The sequence below is a fragment of the Stegodyphus dumicola genome, chromosome 8, assembly GCF_044657685.1.
Source record: "Stegodyphus dumicola isolate Sdum_Otavi_A_Nest chromosome 8, ASM4465768v1".
NCBI classification, from domain to species: domain Eukaryota; kingdom Metazoa; phylum Arthropoda; class Arachnida; order Araneae; family Eresidae; genus Stegodyphus; species Stegodyphus dumicola.
The window spans coordinates 111,169,548-111,182,974 of NC_140775.1; the positions used below are offsets into that span (position 1 = coordinate 111,169,548).

Here is a 13,427-nt window from a genome sequence, read left to right on the forward strand (position 1 = left end):
ATTGGTGATGGAAGGCAGCTACGAAACGTCGTTTTAGAAGAATGGGCTACATAACCAAATTTCTATCTATACTCTGGTAAACAGTATATTATTTGCTCATCAAAAGCCTAAATTTAGCTTATGCTCGGCTTAGTTCTTAAATTGCAATTTTAGCCACAGCCCCCCAAACAAGACGATGTTTGGTATTTTATTTCATTACTTAGTTATTCATTAATTAAATTTTCATTTGTCTTTAAATTTTTATTGAATTATAATAATAATTTAATATTCTAGTTGCTAATTATTTTATTATTGTAATACTTATTTTATTTAATTTTATTTATTTATTCATCTTTCCTGATTGCCTTCCATAGAGCTCCAGCACTTCTAATTTTAAAAATTAAGTCCTGACTACAACCAATGATTGCGAAAATAAAAGTCAAGTAACTTATTTAGTAATAATTAAATAAAATAAAAGCCAAAGCTTTTATTTTCGCATTACTTGGCTTTTATTATATATATATATATATATATATATATCAAGCAAAGTATGTGTGTGTGAGTAATTTACATTTAATTATAATTTATTTGATATATATATACATATTTACGTTTGGTAATATTACCGATTGCAATAAAAAGGGAGGTGCACATCTAGATGTTATCACGGACCCATATACAAAATTTCAACGTTCTATAACTAACCGTTTTTGAGTTATGCAAAATGCATATATACGTACTTACACATCACGAAAAAAATCCCTTTCAAGTATCAACTTAAAGTCATAATCATTAGTCATAAGTATCAGCTTAGAGTAAATGGGATTACATTTAACAATAAGTTTTTTGAAAAAAAAAAAAAAAGAGAGAGAGAGAGAGAGTCTTTCATTGTGTTCGTACGTACAGGCGTCAGCCCAAAAAATAATTCACATGGATTCCGTAATCGTCAAAAACGGATATTTCCGTTAAAATATGATACCCAAACGTTTTCTCGATTACAATAATTACTACCATTTTATTTGATACAAGGAAGTAAAGAACCTATATTAACCTACATATTCTTATATAAACAATACCTAAGTGCAGTATATAAATATTTCAAATCAATAAAATCTGACTATGGCACGCTCAAGGGAAAAAAAAAAAAAAAATACTTTCTGTATTTGTATTTGGGAAAGTATTGGTTCGATCTCATTTATTTTCATTGGTTCTCATCTATTTGGGATTTGTATTGAGTTCGATCTCAGGCAAACGGGTTGGCTTCATAAGCGTTTCGTGGTTTTTTTTCCCCGTACCAGCTTACAAGCCAGCTTACCACGTACCATACGAGCCAGCTTTCCTAAGAAAGTGCTCTACGAAGGCATTTTTCCTTTTAGACACATAGCCCCAGTGTGTTTTGTCATAATCAACTAAACCAAATCATTTAAGAAATATATCAGTTGATCACTGCTCAGTATACATCTGTTGTTTCCTTATAAAAACACTTTGTAAAGACGTTTCCACTATTTTGCTAATAATTCTGGAAGGCTCATAGAGTCCGAAATTATGTTACACTAACATCCGAAATTATGTTACACTACCTAACAGAGAACTTAAGTCTGCTTAATACAACAAAAATCTGCTTGACTTGCTTTCGTGTCTTTGGGAAACGTAAGTATATGCAGAAATAAATATTAAAATCTATCACGTATATTTGTAAGGATGTAAAGCATACTGTTTTGATTCACGATAATGATAAATATGCATTATGTTACGACAGTTTTAAAAGATCACAAATAACTATACATATGCTAGACTTCTAAAAAAATTTCTGTTACAATATGAACATGCATTTATTATTATATGAGTCGTAAAACGGCCCACCAGCGGCCGAGCGGTAAAGTCGCTGAACACTGTTAGTTCGGTCTGAGGTTCGAATCCCGCGAACGGTCCTACTACATGGGTGTTTTCGTGGTTTTCCCCATGTGTAACGTGTATACGAGCCAGTTTCCCTTAGAAAGTCCTCCACGAAGGCATCCCCCCTTAGGCAGATAGCCATAGTGTGCCTTGCCGTAATTAAGTGCACACATGAGTCGTAAAATTCAGTATTCGTCATTTTTAGATTCTAGGTATATGACAAATTTTTTTTTTAAATTTTCGTTTTGTTTTTAAAAATTAATTCACTTTATAGCTTTTCTTCAATTTATTATAAATGAATAGGAGTTTAAATTTTGATTTATATATAATATGATATAAATTCATCATTCATTAATAATATTTTATGTATAACAAAAAAATTATCATTAATGTTCCAAATTTTAATTTTTTTAATGATTTGTCTTACATTTGTTGTATATTTGTTGAATGCATAGCTAAATATTTCAATTATACACAATAAAGGTTATGCAGAAAACAATTCAGCTGGCATGATAGCTAATTGCGAAAGAAAAATTAGAGTCTTATTGCTCTTAACTCTTAGTACAAGCAGCCATTTTTAAATTGACGTTAAAATAAATTTATTCTATGGTCTATTAGAAAATATTTATACTGAATCATTTATTGACGACTTCTAAGAGGTCGCTTTCTGAAAGGAACCTGTATTTTTGAGAGCATAAACATACGTTGATATTGAACATCACTTTTTTAAGATGCCAGAGCAAATGCACAGAGCTCCAAAAATCCTCTAAAAGCACAGACGGTCACGTTTTAAAAGGCTGACTACTTTTAATAAAGCTTGTATATTAATGTTCATTATACATTTCTCACATTTTTACTTTCTTTCAAAACAACGATGCTGTGGTTCAATTGCTTTAGAACTATGTGAAACTAATAAAATGGGCCCTATGTTATAAAAACCTAATTATATTCAGATACACACCTTTTGAACATGTTTGAAATCTATTATTCTAATCAGAATACTTTGTCTACAGAAAACATTGAATCAATATTAGAAATCAAAAGCTAAGTGAGATTAAAGTAGGAAGAGTCACATCGTCTAACCCATTTTAATTCAAGTAAACATGTGCTTACTTTATCGTGAACACACGTTTTTTAAACAGCGAATGAAAAGAAAAAAAGAGCCCACCAGAGCTCGAGCGGTAAAGTCGCTGAGCACTAATAGTTCGGTCCGGGGTTCAATTCCCGGCTAACGGCTAGCTGCACGGGCGTTTTCATTGTTATTCCCGTGTGTAACTTGCATATGAGTCAGTTCCCTTTAAAAAATCCTACACGAAGGCTTCCCTCCCCGTAGGCAATAGCCGTAGTGTGCTTTGCTGTAACTGAATAAACCGAAACCGAAAAAAAAAAAAAAAAAAAAAAAAAAAAAAAGGAATTGGTGATGGAAGGCAGCTACGAAACGTCGTTTTAGAAGAATGGGCTACATAACCAAATTTCTATCTATACTCTGGTAAACAGTATATTATTTGCTCATCAAAAGCCTAAATTTAGCTTATGCTCGGCTTAGTTCTTAAATTGCAATTTTAGCCACAGCCCCCCAAACAAGACGATGTTTGGTATTTTATTTCATTACTTAGTTATTCATTAATTAAATTTTCATTTGTCTTTAAATTTTTATTGAATTATAATAATAATTTAATATTCTAGTTGCTAATTATTTTATTATTGTAATACTTATTTTATTTAATTTTATTTATTTATTCATCTTTCCTGATTGCCTTCCATAGAGCTCCAGCACTTCTAATTTTAAAAATTAAGTCCTGACTACAACCAATGATTGCGAAAATAAAAGTCAAGTAACTTATTTAGTAATAATTAAATAAAATAAAAGCCAAAGCTTTTATTTTCGCATTACTTGGCTTTTATTATATATATATATATATATATATATATCAAGCAAAGTATGTGTGTGTGAGTAATTTACATTTAATTATAATTTATTTGATATATATATACATATTTACGTTTGGTAATATTACCGATTGCAATAAAAAGGGAGGTGCACATCTAGATGTTATCACGGACCCATATACAAAATTTCAACGTTCTATAACTAACCGTTTTTGAGTTATGCAAAATGCATATATACGTACTTACACATCACGAAAAAAATCCCTTTCAAGTATCAACTTAAAGTCATAATCATTAGTCATAAGTATCAGCTTAGAGTAAATGGGATTACATTTAACAATAAGTTTTTTGAAAAAAAAAAAAAAAGAGAGAGAGAGAGAGAGTCTTTCATTGTGTTCGTACGTACAGGCGTCAGCCCAAAAAATAATTCACATGGATTCCGTAATCGTCAAAAACGGATATTTCCGTTAAAATATGATACCCAAACGTTTTCTCGATTACAATAATTACTACCATTTTATTTGATACAAGGAAGTAAAGAACCTATATTAACCTACATATTCTTATATAAACAATACCTAAGTGCAGTATATAAATATTTCAAATCAATAAAATCTGACTATGGCACGCTCAAGGGAAAAAAAAAAAAAAAATACTTTCTGTATTTGTATTTGGGAAAGTATTGGTTCGATCTCATTTATTTTCATTGGTTCTCATCTATTTGGGATTTGTATTGAGTTCGATCTCAGGCAAACGGGTTGGCTTCATAAGCGTTTCGTGGTTTTTTTTCCCCGTACCAGCTTACAAGCCAGCTTACCACGTACCATACGAGCCAGCTTTCCTAAGAAAGTGCTCTACGAAGGCATTTTTCCTTTTAGACACATAGCCCCAGTGTGTTTTGTCATAATCAACTAAACCAAATCATTTAAGAAATATATCAGTTGATCACTGCTCAGTATACATCTGTTGTTTCCTTATAAAAACACTTTGTAAAGACGTTTCCACTATTTTGCTAATAATTCTGGAAGGCTCATAGAGTCCGAAATTATGTTACACTAACATCCGAAATTATGTTACACTACCTAACAGAGAACTTAAGTCTGCTTAATACAACAAAAATCTGCTTGACTTGCTTTCGTGTCTTTGGGAAACGTAAGTATATGCAGAAATAAATATTAAAATCTATCACGTATATTTGTAAGGATGTAAAGCATACTGTTTTGATTCACGATAATGATAAATATGCATTATGTTACGACAGTTTTAAAAGATCACAAATAACTATACATATGCTAGACTTCTAAAAAAATTTCTGTTACAATATGAACATGCATTTATTATTATATGAGTCGTAAAACGGCCCACCAGCGGCCGAGCGGTAAAGTCGCTGAACACTGTTAGTTCGGTCTGAGGTTCGAATCCCGCGAACGGTCCTACTACATGGGTGTTTTCGTGGTTTTCCCCATGTGTAACGTGTATACGAGCCAGTTTCCCTTAGAAAGTCCTCCACGAAGGCATCCCCCCTTAGGCAGATAGCCATAGTGTGCCTTGCCGTAATTAAGTGCACACATGAGTCGTAAAATTCAGTATTCGTCATTTTTAGATTCTAGGTATATGACAAATTTTTTTTTTAAATTTTCGTTTTGTTTTTAAAAATTAATTCACTTTATAGCTTTTCTTCAATTTATTATAAATGAATAGGAGTTTAAATTTTGATTTATATATAATATGATATAAATTCATCATTCATTAATAATATTTTATGTATAACAAAAAAATTATCATTAATGTTCCAAATTTTAATTTTTTTAATGATTTGTCTTACATTTGTTGTATATTTGTTGAATGCATAGCTAAATATTTCAATTATACACAATAAAGGTTATGCAGAAAACAATTCAGCTGGCATGATAGCTAATTGCGAAAGAAAAATTAGAGTCTTATTGCTCTTAACTCTTAGTACAAGCAGCCATTTTTAAATTGACGTTAAAATAAATTTATTCTATGGTCTATTAGAAAATATTTATACTGAATCATTTATTGACGACTTCTAAGAGGTCGCTTTCTGAAAGGAACCTGTATTTTTGAGAGCATAAACATACGTTGATATTGAACATCACTTTTTTAAGATGCCAGAGCAAATGCACAGAGCTCCAAAAATCCTCTAAAAGCACAGACGGTCACGTTTTAAAAGGCTGACTACTTTTAATAAAGCTTGTATATTAATGTTCATTATACATTTCTCACATTTTTACTTTCTTTCAAAACAACGATGCTGTGGTTCAATTGCTTTAGAACTATGTGAAACTAATAAAATGGGCCCTATGTTATAAAAACCTAATTATATTCAGATACACACCTTTTGAACATGTTTGAAATCTATTATTCTAATCAGAATACTTTGTCTACAGAAAACATTGAATCAATATTAGAAATCAAAAGCTAAGTGAGATTAAAGTAGGAAGAGTCACATCGTCTAACCCATTTTAATTCAAGTAAACATGTGCTTACTTTATCGTGAACACACGTTTTTTAAACAGCGAATGAAAAGAAAAAAAGAGCCCACCAGAGCTCGAGCGGTAAAGTCGCTGAGCACTAATAGTTCGGTCCGGGGTTCAATTCCCGGCTAACGGCTAGCTGCACGGGCGTTTTCATTGTTATTCCCGTGTGTAACTTGCATATGAGTCAGTTCCCTTTAAAAAATCCTACACGAAGGCTTCCCTCCCCGTAGGCAATAGCCGTAGTGTGCTTTGCTGTAACTGAATAAACCGAAACCGAAAAAAAAAAAAAAAAAAAAAAAAAAAAAAAGGAATTGGTGATGGAAGGCAGCTACGAAACGTCGTTTTAGAAGAATGGGCTACATAACCAAATTTCTATCTATACTCTGGTAAACAGTATATTATTTGCTCATCAAAAGCCTAAATTTAGCTTATGCTCGGCTTAGTTCTTAAATTGCAATTTTAGCCACAGCCCCCCAAACAAGACGATGTTTGGTATTTTATTTCATTACTTAGTTATTCATTAATTAAATTTTCATTTGTCTTTAAATTTTTATTGAATTATAATAATAATTTAATATTCTAGTTGCTAATTATTTTATTATTGTAATACTTATTTTATTTAATTTTATTTATTTATTCATCTTTCCTGATTGCCTTCCATAGAGCTCCAGCACTTCTAATTTTAAAAATTAAGTCCTGACTACAACCAATGATTGCGAAAATAAAAGTCAAGTAACTTATTTAGTAATAATTAAATAAAATAAAAGCCAAAGCTTTTATTTTCGCCTTACTTGGCTTTTATTATATATATATATATATCAAGCAAAGTATGTGTGTGTGTGTAATTTACATTTAATTATAATTTATTTGATATATATATACATATTTACGTTTGGTAATATTACCGATTGCAATAAAAAGGGAGGTGCACATCTAGATGTTATCACGGACCCATATACAAAATTTCAACGTTCTATAACTAACCGTTTTTGAGTTATGCAAAATGCATATATACGTACTTACACATCACGAAAAAAATCCCTTTCAAGTATCAACTTAAAGTCATAATCATTAGTCATAAGTATCAGCTTAGAGTAAATGGGATTACATTTAACAATAAGTTTTTTGAAAAAAAAAAAAAAAAAAAAAAGAGAGAGAGAGAGAGAGTCTTTCATTGTGTTCGTACGTACAGGCGTCAGCCCAAAAAATAATTCACATGGATTCCGTAATCGTCAAAAACGGATATTTCCGTTAAAATATGATACCCAAACGTTTTCTCGATTACAATAATTACTACCATTTTATTTGATACAAGGAAGTAAAGAACCTATATTAACCTACATATTCTTATATAAACAATACCTAAGTGCAGTATATAAATATTTCAAATCAATAAAATCTGACTATGGCACGCTCAAGGGGAAAAAAAAAAAAAAAAAAGATGAATTATCTAAATTTTCAAATTACAAACATAAATAGCAATAGTAAAAAGCAAATACAAAATAACGCTTCACGCTATCAAAATTGCTCATTTTCTTAAATATCAACAACTAAATAGTATTTCAACTAAAACACATAATGTAAACAAGAGTTTGCCCGATGCCCAAAAAAATTCAAAATTATCTATGAAAAATATGAGCGCATTGTGATGCAACCGTATCATTCGTATTCGAACAGCAACCGTATCATTCGTATTCGCATAGAAACCGCATCATTCGTACTCGAACAAACCGCATCGTACGACAGATGCGAGTAACGAACAGATGCGAATAACGAAATGAATTTGTGAGTACCGAATCGGTACTTCGAGTCAACCGATGTACCCGTTACTCAGTAACGAATACATGCGGTTTGCTCCAGCTCTATGTGTCACTATGATACCTGAACTGTTCCCGAAAATGTGCGTTTAAGAAGTGTCCGTTTCTTAAAGTAACTGGCACCTAGAGCCGCAAACAGTATTAATTATTTTTATATTTACCATTGTTATTGTTGAATATTTTACTAGTCATGTCTGTCGCTGATGTGTTTTTCTTCTTTCTTTTCGTGTATTTGGCTCTAATGCTATTATGCAGCATAAGCCGGCCTGTAAAATTTTATGTGAAATTAATACTGTATTATACTGCTATATTTTTGGTAACAACTGTAGCAATTCCGTTTTCTCTGTTACATCCAGGAGATCCTGGAAATCTTCTGTAAGTTACGTTTGTTTATTTATTATGATCTACCGTTAGTAATGCGTGTCTGCATTTTTTTACATCATGGAAATAATTTCAGGTTCACTTCTATTCGAACACTTCGGTGCTAGAGCTATATCATGATTCTCCGAAGGAATTATATGTTATACAACAATTCATAAAAATCGCTACTGTGATTGAATATTCATTGTTTAAACCTTAAAAAAGCAGCTTTCAACTTGATTATTCTGTGATCGTTAGTAGGAGTCAAATTTTGGGAAGGAAGAGAATGGAATAAATTTTAATAAACAGAGGAAAATAATTATAATATGATAATATAAATAATTATAATAAACAGAGGAAAATAATGTAGATAATTCCAGTAAGTTTCCACGGAATAAATCTCTGTATTACTTCGAATCCGAATCGAGTAAAATTAAAAATAGCTTAAATAAAGGGTCAATATAGATTTCTTAGTAGATAATAAAACATCTTTTTCTTAAGTATATAGAGAATAAGCAAAAACGGTTAATCTTTGGATTATGGTAATTTGGCGACCAACCCTGCTACAGCAACCTGTTAGTTTTTTTTTTGACACCATTTTGTTTTCACAAAGTAAAGGCATGTTTTTTATTTTACTCAACATTTTTTCCCAACAATCTGCTAGCCGAATTACGCTTATGCTAGAACTTTTATGGAACAAAAGTGCTTAATGATAACGAAGATTAGGTGCGGAATTGGGAGAAAGGGCAGAATCGCCCACTGCTTGCCGTGTTTTTAAGAATTGCACATACACGATATCATCCATGTACATGTCGACCTATGGCATTGTGCACACTCTTGACTTTATCCATGTACACTGCTAAAGTCCTAGCTAGTAACCTTTATCGCCTTTTAATGTCGCCAAACTACCTGTTACCATATTCCAAAGATTAGCCACAAAAACTATTAGAAAAGCATATAAGTTCAGTGGAATGTCATGAAATGTGTCTTCCTACTTAAACATGATAATTGCATATAATAATGGTATGTGTAATGGTTGCTTTGAGTAATGGTATAGGTTAACGTTGAGTAGAAGAAATTTCTTGAAATTTTTTTTTTCTTTGAAAAACTTTTTTCTGTTTGCACAAGGACCGGTACACCTGCTCCAGGAACAAATTTAGAGACAGTAAAATGCTATAGTTCTTTAGAATTTTGGAGCAATAGCTATTGCACTGAGTGAAAAGTCTTAATGGTTTAGTTTATTGAGATTACTGCAAAGCACACTAGGAATATCTGCCTAAGAGGAGTTATGTCTTATTAGAGGACTTTCTAAGGAAAATTGCTTCGTATACGCGTTACACACAAAAAGAAACATAATGCTTGCCTTTTATATGCCTTCATTCTGATATGAAATCTTGTTCCTTTATTAAGCAATAAATGGCTTCTTAAATAATCATAATTATGTTTCTCATCTTAAGGTTTGCTCTTTACAAATCAATCTTAATAACTCTTGAGTGAAATGACAGAAAAATCGCTCTCAAAATACTGTGCGTTCATTTAAAAACAGGTCCTCTGGATAATATGCATCAAAGAAGGACATCATTTCTGAGATTTGTTGTAACTCTGATATCTGCAGAATACAATGCACGATGTTTAATTTCAGATATGTGTACTTTCAATGAATCGAAAGATGCAACTTTCTAGTAGAGAGTTACATGTTTCATAGAGAGTTACACTTTCGAGACGGTGTTGGTACTTCGGGGCTAGTTTTAAATTAAGTGCATTGTGTGTAAAGCTTTGGTAGAAAATCAATAAAGCTGAATTTTATTTAATTTTAAATATTGAGGATTTGCTTTTAAAATATCTTTTTAGGCTATCAGAATATTTTTTTATGATATTTTGTTGTTAGATGGTTCTTGGAATAATGTCTTTTAATTTTCTGTATAGATATGCATCATGGATGGTTCATCACATCATTTCACGTATTTTTGGTCTAAAATGGGAAGTAAAAAATAAGGAATATCTGGATTCTAAAGAACCCTACATATTAGTGTGTAATCATCAAAGTGCATTAGACATAAGCGGTAAAGACGTTTTTAGTTGTATTATGTATTTAATTTTAGAGAATTTTCTCAATATTAGAGCATATTAGAAGTATTGTAAGTAAGCATTTTATGTAGTTTATATTTGATTTCTATAGTTTTGGTGAACTGCAAATGATTTTTGTTTTTAGGTTATCGGCAACCTTTTCTATCAAATGAAAATTTTCGTTAAAAATTTTAGGCCTTTCACGTATTAAAAGGCTTTGTATGTCCTAAAATTGTAAAAAATTTTAATAAATGGCATTGAATGAAGGGTATAATTTTTTTTTCTTTATATACAATTTAAAGAAATATGTTCATATTTTTTTTTTTTTTTAAGTTTTTAATTTCATGTCTTTACAAAATTTCATGGACAGGATTTTTTATTATGTTGCAGAAACTTGTAGTTAGTTATAGAACTTGTAAGAAATATTTTCTATGCCGTATTTTATGCTTAAATTTTTTAAATAAAATAACAGATTTTTTATGAAAATAAAATTATTTTGATTGAAATTACCCTGGATTTAGGTTTAACTAGTTAAAAAGGGAACTTGCAATAATATAATTATGAAATTATGGGTTAACACAGAGAAAAAAAGAAAATATTTAAAATAAATATTGATACCCAGTTCATAAATTTTTAGTACAGTCAAAAGTCGTTAATTCGGACACCCATAATCCGGAATAATCTATAATCCGGACCTCAAAGCTAAAACCTTTCTGCGCATGCGCCACATTGACGCATGCGCATAGGCGTTTTACTCGTGCGCCCAAGACATTTACGACTGCGCATATGCGTCTGCACAAGTGCAGAATACGTTTTCGCGTGCACGTTTAATGTATAACGGACGGTATAAGCTAAAATTATCTAATTATCTATTTCAGTTAATGTTGATGATTGCGTTGTTCCTTAATCTTTGAATTGGATCCGGCTTATTATTTTTTGCAGATTGTAAGAGCAATTTTCTAAAAGTAAGCTTGAACTTTCGATTATGTCAAATAGAATTTCCGATGCGGAGCTCCCAAAGGATCTAGAAAACGAAAGTATGTTTCGATGTCCATCAAACAAAAAATGGATAAAGGCATATTCTTTGTTTATCTAACCGTTCCGAAATCTGTTTATCAATTTCACGCTGCTCTGCGCGGGGGGGGGGGACATCGCGGCACGCAGTGAACTGGAAGTTGATTTGTCAACACTATCGTTATCTTCAGAGCAGATGTTTTATCTTATTCGGCTTATAATTCCTTACTAAATGTAGTATTTAATTTCGATGTTCTCCGTCTTTGATATGATTTAAATCAAATTCCTCGTCATTATAAATACCACGAATACAAATCAAATACTTTCCTGGTTGCAATTTTCTAATTTCGGCTATGCGTAAGGTATGCTTTACGCATCCGCGCGTTGAAAGAAATGTTTAATAAAGTAAACAAATAAATATTAGGCTTCTTTTTTGGTAAATTTTGATACCCTTTAGATCATAATTGCTCATTATTTTATAAATTACGGTTTCATATCTTTAATTTTATAATTTCTGCATGCCATCTTACCAGATTTAAACTGCTGATCTATAATACGGAAAAATCGATAATCCGGAATCGCCGAAGTCCCGACGAGTCCGGATTAAAGACTTTTGACTGTATTTAACATATAACTTAAAACAATTTGTGTAATTAAAATTCTGAGTATAAATAATATGTATAAATTATAATATTCCATTTAAAAATTATATAGCAATTTTTATTTATGTGCAGTTTAGCACAGAAATTTAAAATAAAAACTGTCTGAAGTCATTATTTGGAGAAATCACTAATGCCTGATTATTTTGCTTTTTATTTAAGAAATTGAAAAGCTGTCTTTAAATTATTTACAGCTTTGTAATGTTATTAAGTAATGCTGGAAATTGCATTATACACTTCTAATGCATAGTTTCAGATGCTGTTACTTTTTTCTTTAATATTATCAGCTTTAGTGTTTATATTAGAACCTCATTATCATTTGCTACCTGGAACTCTAGTTATGTAATGATCCACTAAGATACATCAAAGCATTATTATTGTGATGTTGATCAAAGCATTATCATATATGTTATCGTGGTTGACACATCAAAGCATTATCGTCACCAACATTTTCTGATTCATTCAGAATATACCTTCCAAAAATGTTAAGGTGAAAGTGTGAATATAAACCCCCAATTTTGATCAGGGTTGCCACGCTACCGGGAAAACCCGAAAAAGTCAGGGAATTCGGAAATTGACCAAAAAATTCAGGGAAAAGTCAGGGAATTTAAGTGTTTTAGTCAAAATCTGGAAAAGTCAGTGAATTTCATACAACGATCCCACCAAAAAAGGCAAGTTTTGCGGCGACGTCGGAAGAGATCACTTTTTTTGGTGAATTGTGTATCACGTGAGTGCCATTCGGGCAGCTGGCATAGAGCTAATTTTTGCAGCTCCAATTTGATTGTCTTTTAGAAAGGCAAAGCAAGTTTCCCGCAACGTTTGGTTTCCAGTAACCTCGAGAATCGCATGTGCAGTGCATGAACTAAAGAAAGTACCTGTTCACGTATAAAACAATATGCGTTTAATCCTAGTATACGGTACATGAAGGTTAGAATCAAAGAATATGTATTATAAAGAAGGAAAACCTCTCTGCAACAGACATGGCTCCGTTCCATCATAGAGAGAAACAGTTGTGCATGTGCAATATATCTGTCGCCAAAGCTCGAAACCGGCGTCGAAGTTCGAAGGTCAGGTTATCAAGAGTTCATAAAATGAATATCGTTTAAAATTTCTTTAAACTCTAAAGGAAAAGAAAATATTTTTTGGCGCAAGTAAATTAATTCATGGATTAGTTATTTTGAGGTAAAAAAAAAAAAAAATACGAAAATCCGTTTTTAAAATTTTTGCGAAAAATCCAAGAAAAA

The 13,427-nt window shown here is 31.4% G+C and overlaps 1 protein-coding gene across 6 annotated transcripts in view; it reads left to right on the forward strand.

Moving 5' to 3' along the window:
• The first annotated feature begins 7,955 nt into the window (after positions 1 to 7,955).
• LOC118185322 (1-acyl-sn-glycerol-3-phosphate acyltransferase alpha-like) overlaps positions 7,956 to 13,427 on the forward strand; it is a 117,557-nt gene continuing 112,085 nt past the window's right edge. For 2 of the 6 annotated variants that reach the window (XR_015042697.1, XM_085822280.1), the window contains exons 1-2: positions 7,972 to 8,458; positions 10,370 to 10,506. Coding sequence is in view for 5 of the 6 variants with exons in the window: in XM_085822280.1 (XP_085678406.1) it covers positions 8,274 to 8,458; positions 10,370 to 10,506 (322 nt within the window). In the remaining variant the exon portion in view is untranslated. Of the gene's footprint in view, positions 8,459 to 10,369; positions 10,507 to 13,427 lie in introns of all 6 variants that reach the window. The other 4 variants (XM_085822278.1, XM_085822276.1, XM_085822282.1 and 1 more) reach the window with 4 other exon arrangements.